This window comes from Marmota marmota, unplaced genomic scaffold (assembly GCF_001458135.2).
Source record: "Marmota marmota marmota unplaced genomic scaffold, marMar, whole genome shotgun sequence".
NCBI classification, from domain to species: domain Eukaryota; kingdom Metazoa; phylum Chordata; class Mammalia; order Rodentia; family Sciuridae; genus Marmota; species Marmota marmota.
The window spans coordinates 5,356,534-5,377,346 of record NW_026000048.1 but is presented as its reverse complement, the minus strand read 5'-3'; the positions used below and the strand labels follow the sequence as shown (position 1 = coordinate 5,377,346).

The following is a 20,813-nucleotide window of genomic DNA, read 5'->3' as shown; positions in this document are numbered from 1 at the left end:
TTTCTCAGTGTTGACCAATGTCTGCGCTTGTCCTTGTTCAGCAAGGAAGAATCAATTTTCTTTGAGAAAATTGAGAACTGGAAGTTTCATTGAGAACTGAAGGAAATAAGATGGGATGAGAAACTACTTTCCTGTTCTGACAGATGTGAATGGGGATAAAAATATGTTTGGATTTTTGCCTTGGTGTATTCTCTGTATTAAATTCCAGGTGAGAAAATAGAATTTGAACAATTTAATTATGATTTCCAGAAAATACTTAATATAATGTCATGCTCATGAAATTAAGAAAGGCATAGCTTATAACTTTACTCTAAGGAAACAAAATTATCAAACATGACCTAATGGATGCTTTTGGAAATCTCTTTACCATTCTAGAAATGGAGTCACTGAGCTGATATTATGCACATTTTTTTTTTCTCATTGTAGATTTTACGGACATCCCAATTATCCATATTTTGATGAATGTTGACATGGAGGCCTTTGTCATCACTTTGACTTTAACCCCTGCTAATCAATATTGATGTGGGAGACATCTCTGGTGGTTGGACACATCATTTCTAATCCATGCTGTTTGTCAAATTCACGTTCACTGGAACTCTGCTCACATATCAGGAAGAAAAGGGGCTAAATTTTTGTTGCCTTTAAAAAATAATATAAAGTTATTTTCCTATTTAATACTAAAACCTCATCCAGCAGCAAATCTAGGTGAAATGTGGAGAGAAAGGGGGCTGGAGGGAGAAGGAAATCCGAGCAATGCACATGTAATTAATGACTTAGCATAATTTGAATATGTAAACTTATATGGGGGTTGAAAGAATGGGAAGAGGAAATAATAGACACCTATGATGGAACTCTTGAAACTGGAGTCTGAATAGAGGCATGGGAAAGAAAGGAAAGAGTCACAGAATTACTTAGTGTGCAATGTGTTTTAAGTAGTTGTTTTAATCAGCATTTTTTTTACTGTTCTAACCAAAAGACCTGACAGGAATAATTTTAAGGAGGAAGAGTTTATTTTGGGGGTTCATGGTTTCAGAGGTCTGGGTCCACAGACAGCTGGCTCTATTCCTTGGGAGTAAAGGTGAGGCAGAACATCATGGTGGAAAACTGCATAGAGGAAAGTGGCTCAGAACAGCATACTAGGAAGTAAAGAGAGGGAGAGAGACAGAGAAAATATATACCCCAAAGGCATGGCCTAATGACCCAACTCATCCAGCCATACCCACCTGCCTGCAGTTATCATCAGTTAATACCTATCAGGGGATTAATGCACTGATTAGGTTAAGGTGCTCACAATCCCATCATTTCACCTCTAAACTTTCTTGCATTGTTCACACATCAGCTTTTGGGGGATACCACATATCTAAACCATAATGGTAGTAAAAATGGGAGTGGTCACCAGAAGTGTGTCCTAGGCATGAGTACAGTCCTGTGGGGGCTGAGAGGGACAACAGCCTTGAAAGAACAACATTTTTTATAGATGTAGTTTTCTCCTTCCTTTCTGAGATGAAAGTTTATAGATTCAAGTATCTAGGGCCTGTTGATACAATTATTTCTATCAGGATGATTAGGAAACTCAGGCCTGGCTGTCTCAGAATAATCACATAGCTAGTGTGATACACTAAATCATGGTCCTTAATTATCCCATGCCCAAATCCCTGGAACCTGAGGATATGTTACCTCTTAGTATGTTATTCTTCTGTGACTGCACAATTACCCCTGGATTATTTATCCATAAAAAACATCTGAAATACAAAAGATGTAAGGTAAAGTTTTGTAGGAAGAATGAAAGAATGAGTGACACAATCAACTAATATAAATGCTCTAATTTGCTTTAATGATTAGGAAATTAAACAAGTTAAATAGGTGCATATTTTTAGAACAAGCAAAGTATACTGGAATCATTGAATAAATAATTATGTTAATAAAAGAAAGACATACAATCTATATGGTGATGATGACTTTAAGTTTATAAATAAATAAAACACACACAACAACCCATACATTTGCTTAGAGAAGTCATCAGAGAAAATGCACAATTGTTTTTTATTTTCTAAACTTTTGGAATTTGTGAGGATTATTTTCATTTTCAAAAAAACCAAACAACCTTATTGTAAAGCATTTGTTTTATTTTAATATGAGAAAAAGCAAGGAAAATAACCAGAAATAGTGGACCCTGCTTCCAAACCACCTCTACCAAATTCAGAAATCCTCGCCATCCTGCCTAAAAGGAGGAAACTCTGGTAGCAATGTCAATATCTCAAGGTCAATATTCTTCAGAATATGAAAAATAAAGATAGGTGATGAATAGCACTGAAAGAGGAGAAGGGGTATTAATTACATCATACTCTGAACCCATAAAAGAGAGGGTTTATGGGATGATCCTCTTGGGATATATTAAAATCGCTGAATTTATACCTAAGTCCCTACTCTTAGCCCAGCATACATACACCCAAGCTCCCTCTTTATGCACAGACTGCACATTAATGCCCAGTTCCCACATCGCGTGGATATAAACTCCAAGGTGAGGTAGAGTTTGATGCAGACTGAATGTTCTAAGGGGAATGAGAAGTGTCACCAAAATGCTGTGGTCAATGGAGCCTTAGGCACAGCTCTTATACTTAGTTCATGTGCCTAGTGTCAATGAGGACTGTGTGGCTCTTTCCCACAATTCACTCAGCAACATGCTGAGCACCCTATTTTTCTCTCCCTGTCCACAGTATTTTCTCCAGGGTTCAGCTGTGAAACCTCCAGCCTCCTGAGTTTACTGAGGAAATCACTGGCTCATACACGGGGCTTTGGCACAACCAGTGTGGGCTCTTACAGTTGGCAAGGATTCAAAGTTTCCCCAGTGTATTTCCCATTGGGTTGAACAACAAACAGATCTCAGAGATTTGAGGAATGTTTAGCCCTACAGGAGAGGGAGGAGAAGACGGGCATGGAGAAGGAGAGAAGGGTGGAAATAGAAAAGCAGGAATGAGAAGAGGGTGGAGAAAAAAAGAGAGTGCATCCTTTAGTCCTAAGAAATAGCCATTCATCTGCCTTAAGAAAATAATTACTTCTATTTTTACTTCACTCATTTGCCCTAAAAGAGATTTGTCCATTTGCAGAGAACTGCAAATATGAGCTCAGCAAAATTATCAATAAATTTTTGATAATGATCTGTTAGCCAGGTGTAATGGTGTATGCCTAGAATTGCAGCTAATCAGGAGGCTAGGACAGGAGAATTGGCAAGTTCAAGGCCAGTCTGGGCAATGTAGTGAGACTCAGTCACAAAACAAAATCCTTAAAAAGTGGGGAGGATACTGGAGATGCAAATATGTGGCAGAGTGCTCCTGGGTTTGATGCTCAATACTACCAATAAAATAAAATAAAAAAAGAAAGAAAAGAAAATTGTGTGCTGGCTTCAACATTTTTCCCTAGGAGATATACTGTTTTGAATTCTCTAGGATGAGTGTACCACATATACAAGAAAAAGCATACACTTGAACCTCACTGAGAAGGCTGTTAGGAATAGGGGTGCTGAGGGGTGACATGGGTCAAGGATTAGAACTGGAATGCTTTAGAAAACAGGGGAGTTGGGGGAAGCAGAGAAAGGACTAATACCTTTCTGCAGGGGAGATGAAACACTGCTTTACCCTGGATGCAAAATTGGGCAAAAAATAAAACCAGAGGTGTTTAAGGGAATCCATGTGGAGTTTTAATTATGATATTTGATGGAATTCATAACCCATGGAATTTCAAGTCAAATCTAACTCCTATACTCTTGATTCATGGAATGAGTGATATCTAAGAAACTGCCCTGATGTGGCTTCTCCATGAGTGAGGTGAAAACTGGGTCCATTTTTAACATGACTTCTTTTTCTGTGTTATTATTTTTTTTTAATGCTAGTTGGTACTGTATTAGCTCCTAGAATCCATTGGGCGCATGCTCTGGGGAGGGGGTGACTCAGCAGATTTAACAGACTGTGCATGTTCCTGGACTGTGTCAATATACAAGGGTGGAGATTGTAAGAAGGAAATCATTAACTCTGAAAAATGTTTGATTAGATTATAGCAAGTTTAAATTGAAAAAAAAAAAACTATCTCAATGAGTTTAAACCTGAAAGAAATGTATCACTACCAAGACAAGAAGCCCAAAAGAAGGGGAAGCTCTAGATTCATCCACTGAGGGTCCAGATGTCCTCTCATCTTTTCCTGGGTCTTTCTTCTTCTTCTTTTTTAAACTACTCTCACTCTCAGGCTGGGTAAGGACAACCTCAGCAATTTCCGACCCTACAATACAACACGATATATCAACTCCAAGAACAGGGGGCTATTTTTAAGAAAATTATTCTTCTTAGAATGAGAGAAAACTTCCCTAGACCCTCAGAACAAATAATTTCACATGGCATTGATTAGGAATAAGTCACAACTAAGTCCTCCCACAATGACCCCATGCCAAGAGCAATGGAATTAACCGAGTGACCTAACCAATCAAGTGGAGTACAACAGATGGGGGGTGGGGGTGGAGAACCTTTCTTCATATGAGTTTCCAGAGTCACTGGGATTCCAGGCCTGTGCCACCATGCCTGGAATGTCACCTTTGGATGAAGTGGTACATGTAAATAAAAGTGAAAAGTTTGCTCTGGAGCAGACATATTGGTGCTATATGGTTGGTAAAAGGACAGGCCAAGAGGAGAAAGTGACAGGAAGCCACACCCAGTAGCAAATCCGTACAAGAGATGTTGAGAGAGGGGGTGGGCTGTAATCAATGTTCATGTAACTGATGATTCAATCTAATTTTAATATGGAAACTTCTATGTGGGACGAATGAATGGGAAGAGGAAACACAAGACACCTGTGATGGCCACACTTGATGAACAGGGACCTTGATGAGTGCTGGTTTGGGAGAAACCAGAGTCACAGGATTGCTTCACATACAACACGGTAAACTCACAATTTCCCAAATGAAGCCGTATAAATAATAAACATGGAAGAAGTCACTGTAAGTGTGTCCTAGTCATGAGTACAACCCCTTGGGAGGTGAGAGTCAGTAACCTGGACAGTGTGAGCTATCTGCATGAAGAAAGAAAGGTGATGTCAACGGAGCCTAGGTAGAAATTCAAACTGAGAGAAGAAAGGATTATAACAAGAAGTGGAAAATAAAATAGGGTCAAGGTGACACGTATTTTGAGGGAACATATGTTTATAGAGATGTGGTTTCCTTCTTCATATCTGAGATGAAAGTCAAGAGTTTCAAATATCTAGGGCCTGTTGATACAACTACTCCTATCAGAAAGACTGGGAAACTAAGGTGTGGATGCCCAGACTAAGCATATAGCCAGATAATAGGTTACATCATGGTCCCCAATTATTTCATTTGCAAATCCCTGGAACCTGAGACCATGTTACATGACATGGCATAAGAAACTTCTCAGAGGGGATTAATATAGGGACTATGACAGCTAAGATTTTCCTGGATCCTCTGAGCAAACCGAATGTAATTATAGTCTTCTAAGAATTGAGACAAAGATGTCACAGGCAAGGAGGGAACCCTTCCAAACTCATTGTATGAATATAGCATCATCTGATTAAGAATCAGATGAAGATACATCAAAGAACAAAAATTTTGGACCAATATCCCTGATGAGCATAGATGCAAAAATTCTTAATAAAATACTGGAAAATTGCATATATAGAAGATAATGTAATGGGGTTCATTTCAGAGATACATGAATGGTTCAACATAAGGAAATCAAGAAATGTAATCCATCACATCAATAGAATTAAAGACAAGAATCACCTGATTGTCTCAATAATGCAGAAAAAGCACTTGACAAAATACATCATTTATTCATGCTCAAAACACTAGAAAAATTAAGGATAGCAGGAACATATCGCAACATTGTAAAATCTACATATGCTAAACCCAAGGCCTAAATCATTCTAAATGGAGAAAAATTGAATGTATTCCCTCTAGAGACTGGGTCAAGACAGGGATGCTCTCTTTTACCACTCCTATTCAACATTGTCCTTGAAATTCTAGATAGAACAATTAGACAAAAGAAAGAAATTAAAGGGATACAAATAAGAAAAGCTCAAACTATCCCGTTTTGACAATGATATGTTTCTATATTTAGAAGACCCCCCCCAAATCTCTTCTAGAAAGCCTATAGAACTCAAAAAAAATTCAGCAAAGTAGCAGGATATAAAATTAATTCCCATATTCATTTGTGTTCCTATACACCAATGATGAACCAGTTCAAAAGAAATAAGGAAAACTCTTTGAATCACATTAACATCAAAAAATAAAATATTTGGGAATTATCTAACAAATGGGGTGAAAGACCTCTACAATAAAAAAGTACAGAACACTAAAGAAAGAAATTGAAGAAAACTTTAGAAGATGGAAAGATCTCCCATGATCTTGGATAGGCAGAATTAAAATTGTCAAAATGGCCATATTACAGATATAATGTAATTTCTATTAAAATTCCAGTGATATTCTTCATTGAAGTAGAAAAATCAGTCATGAAATTCATTTGGGAAAATAAGAGGCCCAGAATAGCCAAAGCAATTCTTATCAAGAAAAGTGAAGCAGGAGGCATCACAATACCAGACTTTAAATTTTACTACAGAGTTGTAGTAACAAAAATGGCATGGTATTGGCACCAAAACATATATAAAGACCAATCATACAGAATAGAAGACTCAGAGACATACCCATATGAATTCAGTTATCTCATACTAGCAAAGGCACCATAAACATACAATGGAGAAAAGATAGCTTCTTAAACGAATGGTGATGGAAAAACTGGAAATTCATATGTTGGAGAATAAAAATGCACCCCAATCTCTCACCCTGCACAAAATTCAACTCAACGTGGATCAAGGACCTAGGCATTAGACCAGAGGCCCTGCACCTACTAGAAGAAAAAGTAGATCCAAATCTCCACCATGTTGGCTTCAGAACTGACTCCCTCAATAAGACTCCTGAAGCACAGGAAGTAAAATTACAAATCAATAAATGAGATGGTATCAACCAAAAGACTTCTTCATAACAAAAGAAACAATCATAAATGTGAAGAGAAATCCTACAGAATGGGAGAAAATCTTTACCACCTGTACCTCAAATAGAGTATTACTCTCCAGGATACACAAATAGCTCAAAAAAATTTTTTTATTATTGTTTGTATTCTTGATAACTGCCATTGTGAATGGTATGTGATGAACTCTTAGAGTAGTTTTGATTTGCATTTCTCTAATTACTAGAGAAGTTGAACATTTTTTCATATATTTGTTGATCAATTGTGTATCTTCTTCTAAGAAGTGTCTGTTCAGATCCTCAGCCCATTTATTGATTGGGTTGTTTTTGTGTGTGGGTGTGTTAAGTTTTTTGAGTTCTTTAAATGTTCTGGAGATCAGTGCTCTACTCAATATTCAATGTGTGTGTGCTAAAAATTTACTTCCAAAATGTAGGCTCTCTTTTCTCCTCATTGATTATTTCTTTTGCTGAGAAGTTTTTAGTTTGAATCCATCCCATGAATTGATTCTTGATTTTATTTCTTGTGCTTTAGGAGTCTTGTTAATGAAATCAGGGCTTAATCCAAAGTGATGAAGATGTGGGCCTATTTTTTTCATCTATTAGGTGCAGGGTCTCTTGTCTTATTCCTAGGTCCTTTATCCTCTTTGAGTTGAGTTTTGTGCATGGTGAGAGATAGGGGGTTTATTTTCATTTTGCTATATATAAATTGCCAGTTCTCACAGCATCATTTGTTGAAGAGGTTATCTTTTCTCCAATGTAGGTTTTGGCTCCTTTGTCTAGGAAAAAATAACTGTATTTATGTGGTTTTTGTCTCTGTGTTTTGTATTCTGTACCGTTGATCTACATACCTGTTTTGATGCTAATACCATGCTGTTTTTGTTACTATAGCTTTATAGTATAGATTAAGGTCTGGTATTGTGATGCCTCCTGCTTCACTTTTCTTGCTAAGTATTGCTTTGGATATTCTGGGTCTCTTATAATTCCAAATGAATTTCATGATTGCCTTTTCTATTTCTATAAGAAACGATTGGGATTTTAATTGGAATCACATTGAATCGGTATAGCACTTTGGGTAGTAGATCCATTTTGATAGTACTAATTTTGTCTATCCAAGAGCATGTGAGATTTTTTCCACCTTCTAGGGTTTTCTTCAGTTTCTTTCTTTATGTACTATAGTTTTCATTGTAGAGGTCTTTCAGTTATTTGTTAAGTTGATTCCCAAGTATTTTATTTTTTGAGGCTATTATGAATGGGGTAGTTTTCATAATTTCTCTTTCAGAGGATTCATCACTGATGAATACATTTAATTTATGGTTATTAATTTTATACCCTGCTAAGTTGCTGAATTCATTTATTTGTTCTGAAGTTTTCTGGTGGAATTTTTTGGACCCTCTAAATATAGAATTATGTTGTCAATACAAAATTATAGTTTGAGCTCTTCTTTTCATATCCCTTTGATTTCTTTCTTTTGTCTAATTTCTCTGGCTAGAGTTTCAAGGACTGTGTTAAATAGAAGTGGTGAAAGAGGGCATCCATATCTTGTTCCAGTTTTAGAGGAAATGCTTCCAATTTTTCTCCATTTAGAATGATGTTGGCCTTGGGTTTAGCTTCTACAATGTTGAGGTATGTTCCTACTATCCCTAGTTTTTGTAGTGTTTTGAACATGAAGGTATGCTGTATTTTATCAAATGCTTTCTCTGAATCAATTGGTATAATCGTGATTCTTTAAGTCTATTGATGTAATGAATTATATCTTTTGATTTCTGTATGTTGAACCAAACTTGCATCCCTGGAGTGAATCCCACTTGATCATGGTGCACTATTTTTTAAATATGTTTTTGTATGCAATTTGCCAGAATTTTATTAAGAATTTTTATATCAATGTTTATCAGGGATATTAGTCTAAAATTTTTTTCATTGATGTGTCTCTGCCTGGTATGGGTCTCAGTGTGATACTAGCTTCATAGAATGATTTTGGAAGGGTTCCCTCCTTTTCTGTTTCATGGAATAAGTTAGGAGTTTGGTATTAATTATTCTTTTGCAGTCTTTTTGATACTCCATCTACTCTAGAAATGTATTCAGTTGGACAGCTTGATCACATGGCAAAAGCATAATTATTAAAAGCAAAAACATACAAGTGGGATTATATCAAACTAAGACACTTTTACATAGTATAGGAAATAATCAGCAAAGTCAAGAGACAACCTTCAGACAGGGAGACAAATACTCCACACTATTCCTATGACAAGGGAGTAATATCTAGAATTTATCAGGAACTACAAAGAAGATTAAACAAGTGGCCAGCAAGTATATTTAAAAATTCCCAGCCATAAGGGAAATGCAAATCAAAAACATATAGGGAAGTCAATCTTGAACCCCAGTTAGAATGATTATTATTTAAAATTTCAAACAAGCCATGACAAACACTGGCAAGGATGTGGTCATCTTGCACACTGAGGATGGGAATGTATGTTATTACATCCATTGTGGGGAACAGGATGGAGGTTCCAAGAATCTTTGTTTAATGAAGTACTAGAGCGTAGGTACTAACCTAAGATGAAAAACAAATCAGAAAATGCCTACAGGTGAGAAGGCATTGTCTCAGATGAAAGATTTTGACACTTGAAATGTTTTGGGTAACACAAAATATCCTTTTATCAAAACTACAGCTAAGAGTTATGCATTCCAAAAGTGTAAATTTTATATAAACTGATTTTTTAAAAATAATAATTGAATTGGGATGTGCCATGACTTGCACGGCCAATAATTCAGGAAAAGTCGGGGGGGGGGCAATGGGGGATTAGAAAAGGGAGACATACATAGAGAGAAAGATGGGACCAGGTGAAACATTCTCTGATGGAGAAATAAGGACCCATAGCTAGCTCAGCACATTTATTATATGTGTTTTATCATCAAAATTTTTTTCTGTGAGAAACTTTCTTCAAAGCATGCAGGATTGAATGTCAAAGGTTAGTGAGTGACCAATTATAATTATCAGCTTGCATTCATAATTCTGTATCCTTGGCAGCTTTGGCTCGACTCAGAGTCAAGACTGATAGTCCTGTGCCTAGCACAGAAATTCCCTTAAGCAGGGTGTTATCATAGCACCTGGGCAGTCTTGACCTGCACCTTTGCACAGGAAGTTCCCAGTGCAGGTGCTGCTCCTGCTATAGGACAGAAAGTGTGAGTCAAATCACCACTTCTGACATCTCCCCCTTTTTTATTTTTAAAGCTCAAGTGATGAGCTATTATTTGGAATTGTTGGGTTTCTTCTTGGAACATGTAGCATCTTATCCTATTGTTATGACATAAAATAGTATTAATAGCAAACACATAATTCCAAAAATGTACCACATTGGTCCTTGCTTTGGCAGCAGATATACCAAAATGGTACAACATTGTATGTTTTAACATATTTCTGGGATTTAAACCATTTAAGTAATCAAGCATTTGTTTTGCAAGCCATGAAGTATCCACGAGATCATTCCTGCTCTTCTGAATATTCTGGATGTGATGATGTAACTCTATAAGGTCTAGACTGTCATTATTTCTCTGCCAAATGTCCACTAATTGATTTTTAACTTTTTCCCAATCCCATTGAGAAACATTATATCTTGATGTTGTAACATAAACAAATTTATAGCTAGCATGGCAGTGAAGCCACTGTCTGAATTTAAGAGCAGCAAGTTCAATTTCTATATTTATTTACCATAGCTTCCAGGGCATTTAATTTAGTTTCTATATTGTTATCCATATCTACCTGATTTTGTAGTGCTTTGGGAGTATTTCAAGGCAACTATTTAAGAAAATTAGCATTTTGAATTCTTTTGGATAAGGCTATGGTGATGTCACAGCAGAGACCTAAACAGATATCAAAGTAACTATTCCAAATGTGATGAGACAAGACAACGCTGGCGTCTATTCAACTGGATGTGAATTTGTTGTAGGACTTGAGCTCCCAGCATCAGAATAACAGGGCTCTGAAATGTTAGCTGGGATTAAAACAAATGAAGGTTGGCAGAACATAAACACTCCTTGTATTCTATTATACCTAGTAATGCAATTAGTCAGATTGCAACTTTGGCAATTTTCTTATTGACAAGTACTTTTTTGACAAATACTTTTCTCCTGTTCTATTTATTTTCATATTCCTAGAAATTAAAACACAAGGAGATTGTACACAGGCCCCAGGCCATAGAAGGGAGCCACTCTACAGCTCTTGTCTACAAGATTAGTTAGGGAGCTGCTGGTATAATTGATGAAATCTCAGGCAGATATCAAACTCCACAGATCTCTTTGCATGCTACCACTGCTGAAGGTCAGAATATTACTAACAAGTCCCCAAAGGGTCAGAAATTTCTGATGTGGATGTCTCTTATCAACTCTGCGAGACCAATCCAGAATATATCCACCACTGCCAGAGACATTTTGTCACACTGGCAAAATATTGACTGTGCCAATATTTTCCACCCATTTAGAAAAGGCACCCAATTTTGTTGTAGTATAATTAGAGCAGTAAAGTATTGGTGGATCCTTTGTGGAAACACTGTTATGTCAGTGGGAGTTCCATTTTTGTAGCTGACATATATTTTTAAATCCCAGGAGCCATTAATGTTGGCTCCCTGCTTCCCCGTATGCTGTCTTTTTCTCTGGGGTCACTTTCCAACAGTCAGTATTCTCACTGTGGGACCAATATATAGGCAGACTCCCACTATCTCCAGTATAATTAAAACCAATTGTATGAACAGGGGCAACATCTTTATGTGAAAAACCTCCCATTGTGTGTGTACATACTGGAATGGATTCTCTAGTCCACACAGCCTGGTGCACTAAATGTGGATCTGGGAAATAAGTCCAATAAGTTTCCCCATGAACTCTACTTACCTGATAGCTCAATAAAGCCAGCATAGCCACAAACATGGTGGCTGGAGATTTAGTACCTCCCTGTTGGTAGACCATCTGCTCAGCCTGATATGTCAGGCTCTTTAGTTGTTTGAACTTCAGCTTGAGATCCTCCATGGTGATGGTAAACAGCATGCTCAGGTATACAGATATGATGAGCTGCACCTTCTGGGAAGACACCAGCATGGTCTCTACCCCAAATTATCACCAAATCTGGTCCATTCCATTATCCTGTTGGTAAGTCTTTCCACCAGACTCAGCCTGATGGGTCCACTGCAGTGAGAGACATGTGTCACTCAGCAGTAGTGTGATGCTCAGCATCACAATTCAAAAAATTTAAAACAAAGAGAGCATGACTCAAACAATTTTGTAGGGTTCTATCTCCCTCTTTTTGTTTTTGTAATTGTAACTTAAGGGACAAATGAGCCCACTCTACAATGGGCTGGCCTTGGGGATTGTAAGGAATACTAGTTTGGTGATCAATATGGTATTGATTACAAAACTGTTAAAAAGAAGAACTGATAAAACTGAGGCATTATGAGTTTTAATTTGTAGAGGGGAGCCCAGTACTGCCAAAGAAGCCAAACAGTGGAAATTATTTGGTGAGTATTTTCTCCTGTTATAGCAGTGGCAAAAATGAAGCAAGAACAAGTGTCAATACTAACATGGATGTAGCACTGTTTGCCAAATTTAGGGATGTGAGTTATATCCATCTGTCTCAATTGGTTTGGTCAAAAAACTTGGTGATTAGCTTCAGTAGGTAAAACTGAATTGTGGACTACACAGTGAGGACATTGATGAACAGTTTGGTAAGCTTGTTCTCATGCAATGTGAAAATCCTTGTGTAAGCTGAGAGCATTCTGGTGATGTAAAGTATGAGAGGCTTGAGCACAGTCACAAGGAGACAACTGTTGTCAGGCTGCAACAAGGTGATCAGCTGTAGCATTGCCTGTTAAAGTGCCTGGGAAGTTATGAGTAAGCTCTGATGTGTCCAATAAAACAGGGATACTGACATGCTTGAATTGTTTTTTTTTTTTTTGTAGCCTATGGAATAAATGAAATAACACTTCTGTGTATGTTCAATGGTGGCTATTTCAATGTACATCAAAACTCTTACTGTCTAGACAAAATCACTATAGATATTAACTGGCTCATTAGCAAGATAAAATAAGGCATGAATGAGAGCTTGAAGCTCTGCTTATTGTGGAGAGGTGTAAGGAGTCTTCACCACTTTAGTGTGAGCAAAACTATAGTAACCAGCCTTATTTGTACTGAAGCCATCAGTAAGTACTGTGACTGCCTTAGATATCAGCTGAGCACATGTTATTGTTAGGAAAATAAATGAGGTTATAGTAGCAAACTGAATGAACTTATTATAAGGATAATATTATTTTATTTGGCCAGGAAAATTAGCAAAAGCCACCTGCCAAGCATGTAAGGATTGTCAAGCCAATGTTGTTTAACTGAAAAGTGTACCACAGTGAAAGAAGGCTCAAATCCCACAAATTGTATAACTCAATTCCTGTCATTATTAATAAACTGAACAATGAGATCATGAAATGGAGTCAGTATAAGTACTGGAAGTCAGCCTTACATTTTGTTTGTCCTATAAGTAATGCCCTTCTATCTCGAATTAAATTAGGTTGTTATATTGAAAGTTGTACTTTTGTAAGGCATTAATAGACAACACTTTATAAGGAAAATACAAAATTAAATTAAAAAGAGTAAAACATATTTAGTTTATATGATAGCTATGAACCAAGAAATATAATTTTTATAATCTCAAATCTTTACTTCAAACTTTAGCTTCAGGAACACCAGCTTAGTAAAATGTTCTTTTAAGTCTTATACTTAAAGACTTGTATACTTGGAAGGTATGAATATACCTAGTATACAAAGAAGTCAGTAATGGCACCACAATTACACTGAATGTTCTTGTATTACCCAAGTTTAGTTTTAAAGAAAAATTTAGAATCTGAAATATAATGCAATACTCTAAAGTAATAGTTACATAGTTCACAGCTATCATACAAACTCAGTATGTTTTTACTCTAGTTATATATTTTTTTGTAAACTTTATAACTTTATTGTCTGTTAGTGCCTTGTAAAAGTACAACTTCAAATATAACAACCTGATTAATTTGAGAAAATGGTCATCATCTATGTGACAGAGAGGATGTAATACTGGTACTAATACTGACCCCAATTAAATGGAAGAGGTAAATAACCCTAAAGTTATAGGCATTAAAGGTAAAACCCAGTACTCTTTAAGATTGGTGAAACTGGCTTGATGGATGTGTAAGACCAAAACTTGGTAACTAAAATTAAGAAGTAAAAGGGCCAAGAAAAAAAAAAGCCAATATTTGGCTTTTGCCCCCTGAGTTGGCTTGAACCCAGGGAATAATGGGACTTCTGTAAGGGCTTTGCAACTCTAGGCCACATGACCTCCTGATGAGGGGGATCAATGAGACCCTGGAGAACCGAAAACTGATGAGTGCACATGTTGCAAAGAGAAGAAGGGTCATTGAAAAGAGTCCCTGATGCTTCTAAGGGAAGCCACATGGTCAAGAAGACTGTGATTTATCTTAGGAGATGGCACTAGAGGACCAAAGATGTCACAATTTCCCAAAAGTGACCCCTGAGGGAATTAAGCTGATTCTTAACAATAGATAGGAACAAGGTCAATTTGACCAGCTTGTTCTTAAATACCTAGCAACACAAATTATAATTAAAGCACAGCCATACTTGGGCATTTTAAAAAAAGGCAATAGTTCTTTTAATGTAACTTAAGATGTACAACTAAATGTTGTGTTTACATTAATAGTGACTCTGGCAATGTTACTAATATCCTCAAAGATTTACATTCCCAAATATAGGTCATGCCATATTTCCATGATCTTGTCATGGAAACAACTTCTTAGCTCTTATACCTCCTGATGAAAATGACTGGTTTCTATCATCACAATGTTCATCGACATGTTCCAGATGCTGCAATATTTATTTTGTATTTATCTCATTCTAGTACTCATGTTTTCTTATATATCTCATAGAAACATAGACATCACAGATAACTTTACAACTTGTTCTTTCCAAACCAGATTTTTACAAGGGACCCCTCAACTGAACCAAAACATTCCTAAAAAGGAAACCAAAACTTCTTGCCCCACATCAAACCCTCTCAGCCCAAAGCAGCCAGAGCAGTCATTGTTCATTTCCCCTCATAGCATTAAGGGTTCCCAAAATCAGAGAGAGTATTGAGACTGGGGCAGCAGGACCGTCAGTGTAGAGAATGAATGATTGAGTTAGGAAGATGGGGGCTGATCCAAAAGAAAATGCTAATACTTGCAGAGCACTTTCCCCTCCTCCAACCTGTTGCCAAGGTTACCTGCCTTCAGCGAAATGTTCCTTCCAGCAAGGAGTTTTTAATGAGTACATCCTGGGTGGCTACTTTCCTGCCCTTGGCCATTGAACCTTTTGGGAAGGATGGGAGAATGGGGCATGAGAAGAAGGGAAACTTGAAATCTATGAAAGGGGCAAGGCACCCCCCTCCCAGAGCACAAGCGATGGACCCCTTCCTCTTCAGAGTAGTCTTGTCTCTTTCTGTTCAATCCTTGAAATAAAACTTTTTGCTCTTGCCTCAGTGTTTCTTGGGTGTTCAATCTTCAACACCACTGGAATGGGGAATCAATCCTGATTTTCAAGACTGGTTTCACAATACTTATAAATTTCACTCATATTATATCTTCCACAAAAGAAAGAGATCTAACTGTAAGGGCCAATGTTTTTGTGAATAGTACATTATGAGCACAATTTCTTATTTGTAAGTCTATATCCTTTGAGTATACACTTTTTTTCCCCAGCCAGTATTTAGTTCTATCATATATAGATACAGATATGAGCCAGAGTTGACATAGCACATTGCTTTTTGTTCAAGAGCATATTATCATTATGGCCCCTGGTTGGTATCTGGGAACACTGATTTTTCACTTTTTTATAATACACAATAATGGTTGATGTCCCTAAAATGTTATGAATAGTGGAGTTCATTTATGTATTCTGCAGCTGTGTTCATAGTCTAGTTGTTCCAATGCAGTGGGATAGGTTGCCAAAAGACCAGAGAAAGTATCTGTAGACTGTACACAAGGCATAAGTCTTTATTGAGAAATGCTTATGAGGAGGGTCCAGCAGTGACAGGCTGAACAGACAGCACCTCCCTCTCTCACATTGCTTTGCCAAGCAGAGTTTCCTCTTCTTCATGATGTTTTGTCCTGTGAACCCTGGTGGGATTAGTGACACTTATCCTTTCCACACCATAGAGAGAGGGGTTATAACTTGCATTGTTTTTATTTATTCTTTTTAGTTGTACATAACAGTAGAGTGTATTTTGACATATTATTACAAACATGGAGTATATCTTATTCTAATTAGGAGCCCACTCTTGTGGTTGTACATGATGTGGAGTTGCACTGCGGTGTATTAATATATGAACATAGGAAAGTTAAGTCAGATTTATTCCACTGTCTTTCCTATTCGACCCCTTCTCCCTTCCCTTCATTCCCCTTTGGAGCTGGAGAATATCATGCTAAGCAAAATAAGCCAACCCCCCAAAACAAAGGCTGAATGTTTTCTCTGATATGGGGAAGCTAATTCATAGTAAGGGGGGGTGGCTACTGAAGAATAGAAGTACTGTGGATTAGGCAGAGAGGAGGAGTGAAGGGAGGGTAGGGGCATAGGAGTAGGAAAGATAGTAGAACGAATTGGACATTATTACCCTATGTGCATATATGTTTACACGACCAGTGTGATTCTACATCTTGTACCACCAGAAGAATGAGAAGTAATACTCCATGTATGTGTGATGTGTAGAATACATTCTACTGTCACATATAACTAGTTAGAACAAATAAAAAAATGACTGGGAAAATCAACATATGTTGGGTAGAAATTTAAACTAAGAGAAAGAAAGGAGTGTACCAAGAAGTGGGTAATGTAACAGTGTCAAGAAGATAGCAGTCTTAAAAGACCACATTTTTTGAGGCATGCTTTTCACTTGTTATCTGAGATGGAAGTTTGGAGTTTCTAGGCCTCATCATATAGATATTAAGGGTCTGTATCAAAAAGTAGAAAGATCTGAAATAAATAACCTAGTGCTGTATTTTCCTATAATACATGTATAATATTTCAATATTCCTAATATAATAATTAGGAAACCAAGTATTATTTGCAACAAATTAGCAACCTACAACAATTGTTGAATTTTGTTTCTTACAACTGAAAGCATCCTAACCTAGCATTTTCTCCAATATTACAACTTTCAGCACTCAATACAACGTTAAAAGCAGCTTTTTCCTTATTTGATATTGATCTGCATAATTTCACATCATGGCTCTCACTTATGGTAATCAGCCTTCATAAATTTAATATTTTCTTTTTGTTGGATATTTAAATTTCTAACACAAAATTTCCATAGTCTGGAGAAGAAGAAATAGTCCTTACCATTTCAGGCAAATTGTTATAAGCCTCTTTTGATATTTTGCTTTTCTATATTCCCCATTAGATATTGAAATCTCAAGGTAGTAGCCATCTCTTTTCCACTTGGAGCCCTTGTTAAACAGCTGGGCTGATCATCATCAATATGCACAGTATGCCAAACTCAAGGGATCACACAATTTGGGAAGAGTGTGTCTCAGTGGAAACAAACAGGGACTGGTCTTAGCTCTAGTCTTTGAGATGGTAGATTCTTCTCCTAATATTTGCCCAACATTATCAAAGTTGCAATAGTCTCAATATAACTGCTTATAACAAAATAAAGAGCTGGACTTACGTCTTACTTGAATGTATAGATGCAAATTTTTGTATATAATGTGGGAATAACTAACCCTCTTAGCTCCCAAATTTAATAGCTCTGTTGTTTGTTACAGGATATGGTAAAATTTCTCTCAATGGAGGATTGTTTGGATATATTTTAGACACTGAAGTTCTCATTAGAATTTATCATTTGAGAATCTGCTGGATTTGATATGAATGTTTATATATGGCCATACTATTTTTATTCCTGTTGTAATCTGATCATTTCACTTTTTCTGTGTTTTAAATTAGCCCTCAATTTTTCAATGAACCCCAATAAACTAAAATACATACAATAAATTCCATGGTGAATTCTCTAAAGAAGCAGAGTTCACCATGGAATTTTTGTGAAGTTGTTTACTAGTGAGGTTTCTGGATGTGGAGCAAAGGTGTGCTGGCCCTGTGTCCAGGACATTCAGGGAGAGATTGGGCACATGGTACCATATCCAAGTAGACTACCTGGAGGCCAGGGTCAGTGCAGACAAACATTCTTATCTCAGAGAGAAGAGAGATGGAGACAATTTCCAGGAAATGCAACCAAGATAAAGTCAGGAGACACCATAATCCAAGTTTGTATTCACAGGAGGAATAGGCAGAATTTTAGTAGTAAATGGAGAAACAGCAGAGAAGACTGAGGGCTCTCAGTGATGTTTGTGGCACTGAGCATAAGCAGTTTGAGAGAGAGTTTACAGGTCTGGATATCTGTCAGGAAATTCCTTTCTGTTTAATTTTCATAGTCAGAACTTGTCACCTTGTCTAAGCAAACACTTTTCTTAGACTACAAAAATGATATATTTTTTTGTAGGGAACTAAAATACATACAGAAGATTTAGCAATCACTCAGAGTCACACATTTTAGAAGCACCCTAAGGGTTCAGTAGCATATTGTGAAATGATTTCTTAGAGCTGTCAGTCATTTTTCCTTCACTAAGCAGTGTGACTTATCACCTTTTTTGGTGCACACTTCTTCTTCTTTTTTTTTTAAACATTTCTTTTAGTTGTACACAATGCCTTTATTTATTTTTATGTGGTGCTGAGGATCGAACCCAGGGCCTCGCACGCACCAGGCAAGCGCTCTACCGCTCAGCCACAACCCCAGCCCCGGTGCACACTTCTTATGATTGCACATTTATCAGCAATGCACATTTTCATTGAAAGCAAAATATAAAGATTCAGAAAATATTTTGCCAATGAGAAAGACAAAAAGTCTATTTTTTTCAATTTTAATTTGATTCTTTTTATGGGAGGGGTGTCAAAATTTAAACTCAGCAGTCCTTTAAAATTCTGTGTGTGTGTGTGTGTGTGTGTTTTGGGTAAGACAGTTCATTGCTTCAAATACTGTGTGATTGAGAGAGGGCTTCATCTTAACAAAATCAAAACCACAAGAAAATAATATCTGTGTAGTGTGCAGAAATTTTCAATTTATATATTGAAATATATAAATATATATATATATATATATATATATATCAATTTTTTACACTTTTTTCAAATTATAAAATGAACAAAAAATCTAGGTGATTAAAAACTATGTAAGAGTTCAATCCTAGTCTCATTATTCAGAAAGAATAAATACAGTTCATAGTCTTTCCTTTTATATCATGAATCTTTTAGGAACATAATATGTTGTTGATTATAATATATTCCCTTGTCTTGTAACTTAATTAAAAGCCCTTATACCTTTACTTAATAATTTTTTATAATAAACATTCATGTTTGATTTTTAATTGCTTCAAATATTCCATTTCATCAGTGCATCAATGTCTAAACAACTATTCCAAAATTTTCAATAATTTAAGATTTTCCCATTTTTTACTTTTATCAATAATGTTGAACAAGTCCATAAAAATATAAAATGTCTTAATTTTGCATCTTACTTCTTGATAGTTTTCTCAAAGTTACCTTAAAGGTAAAAGCTATAATAAACGTTAGTCTCTGATTGCCTATTGCAAAATAACTTTCTGTGGCTGTAATAATTTGTCTTCCACTGAGAAGAATGTCACAATGAGTACATTTGTCAGGTCTGCATCCTCTTGGGACATGGTTGTCTAATTATGGAAAATATTTTAACTCTGAGAAAATTAAAAAGGGTAAGTTTTGTTCATTTTAACATTTGATTGTTTTTCTGATACCCTCCCTCCCCAATGCTCATAATCCTTTTTAAAAAATGCTTTGTGTTTGTGTGCATGGTGTATGGTAGTTCATCATTTCTAATAGTGTATGATCAAGAAGTGGTGTCATCATGAACAACAACACAACAGATTCCAATAACAAAACCTAACAAAAGAAGAGGGATCTGAGGTTTTTAGCTTAAAAATTGGTCAATAATCTATCAATCTCTTAAAATTATTCATGAAAATTTGGTAATCAGAAAATTTACTAAAAACATCATTTTATCATTGTGTATTAAATTGCTTAAGATATTTTCCATATTAAATTATGAACTGGTTCTAATTCTCTTCTCACATGTGAAATATTGCTTTAACCCCACTCCTCCTATAAAATATTGTCTAATCATTAGACAGCAACTAAATTGGTCAACCATTAGATAAGCAGATGGAGTTGTGAAATCCAATTATTTAGTGCACTAGAAGGCAGAAGAAGAAGCAGAACCTACTCAGGCTGAGGAGTCACAGGCAATGAATTCCAAACATCAGTATGTGGAGCTCAATGATGGTCACTTCATTCCTAGGCTGGGCTTTGGCACCTATAAACCTCAAGAGGTAACAGTAAGGGGTTGGGTTCAGGGTTCAAAAGAAAGTAGACACAGGATGAATGGAATCCAATCTGGGTTGTCAAGTTACTTGGTTTGTATATAACACTCAGTGGGAGGGGGCTAAAGTGGTTCTCTATTTCTCCAGGCGAGAGCTATTCCATGTGCAGGAGAGACAGTGCTCAGACATTGCTCTACTTCACTGTCTGATGGTGGGGTCACCCATTGAGTATTCCAGGCACTCATGTCCTCCCACCTACCAAATGTCAGTGTATTGAAACAATTTAGTAGAAACATGAATGTCAGCACTTGGTTTTCACTGGTAAT

The 20,813-nt window shown here is 36.5% G+C and overlaps 2 protein-coding genes across 10 annotated transcripts in view; both read left to right on the top strand.

The window, feature by feature from the left end:
- The window catches only part of LOC107150203 (aldo-keto reductase family 1 member C1-like), a 261,714-nt gene that overhangs the window by 14,779 nt on the left and 226,122 nt on the right, over window positions 1–20,813 (top strand). Inside the window, exon 9 of one of the 2 annotated variants that reach the window (XM_015495158.2) lies at window positions 427–1,944. The exons of the other annotated variant lie outside the window; for it this stretch is intronic. Within the exon in view, the coding sequence (XP_015350644.1) occupies window positions 427–469 (43 nt within the window). The 3' untranslated portion in view covers window positions 470–1,944. Of the gene's footprint in view, window positions 1–426; window positions 1,945–20,813 lie in introns of those variants that run through there. 2 annotated transcript variants of the gene reach the window in all.
- The window catches only part of LOC107150202 (aldo-keto reductase family 1 member C3-like), a 204,112-nt gene continuing 203,640 nt past the window's right edge, over window positions 20,342–20,813 (top strand). For all 8 annotated transcript variants that reach the window (XM_048812613.1, XM_048812614.1, XM_048812611.1 and 5 more), the window contains exon 1: window positions 20,342–20,496. In XM_048812613.1, coding sequence (XP_048668570.1) covers window positions 20,413–20,496 — 84 coding nt within the window. In that variant the 5' untranslated portion in view covers window positions 20,342–20,412. The remainder of the gene's footprint in view (window positions 20,497–20,813) is intronic.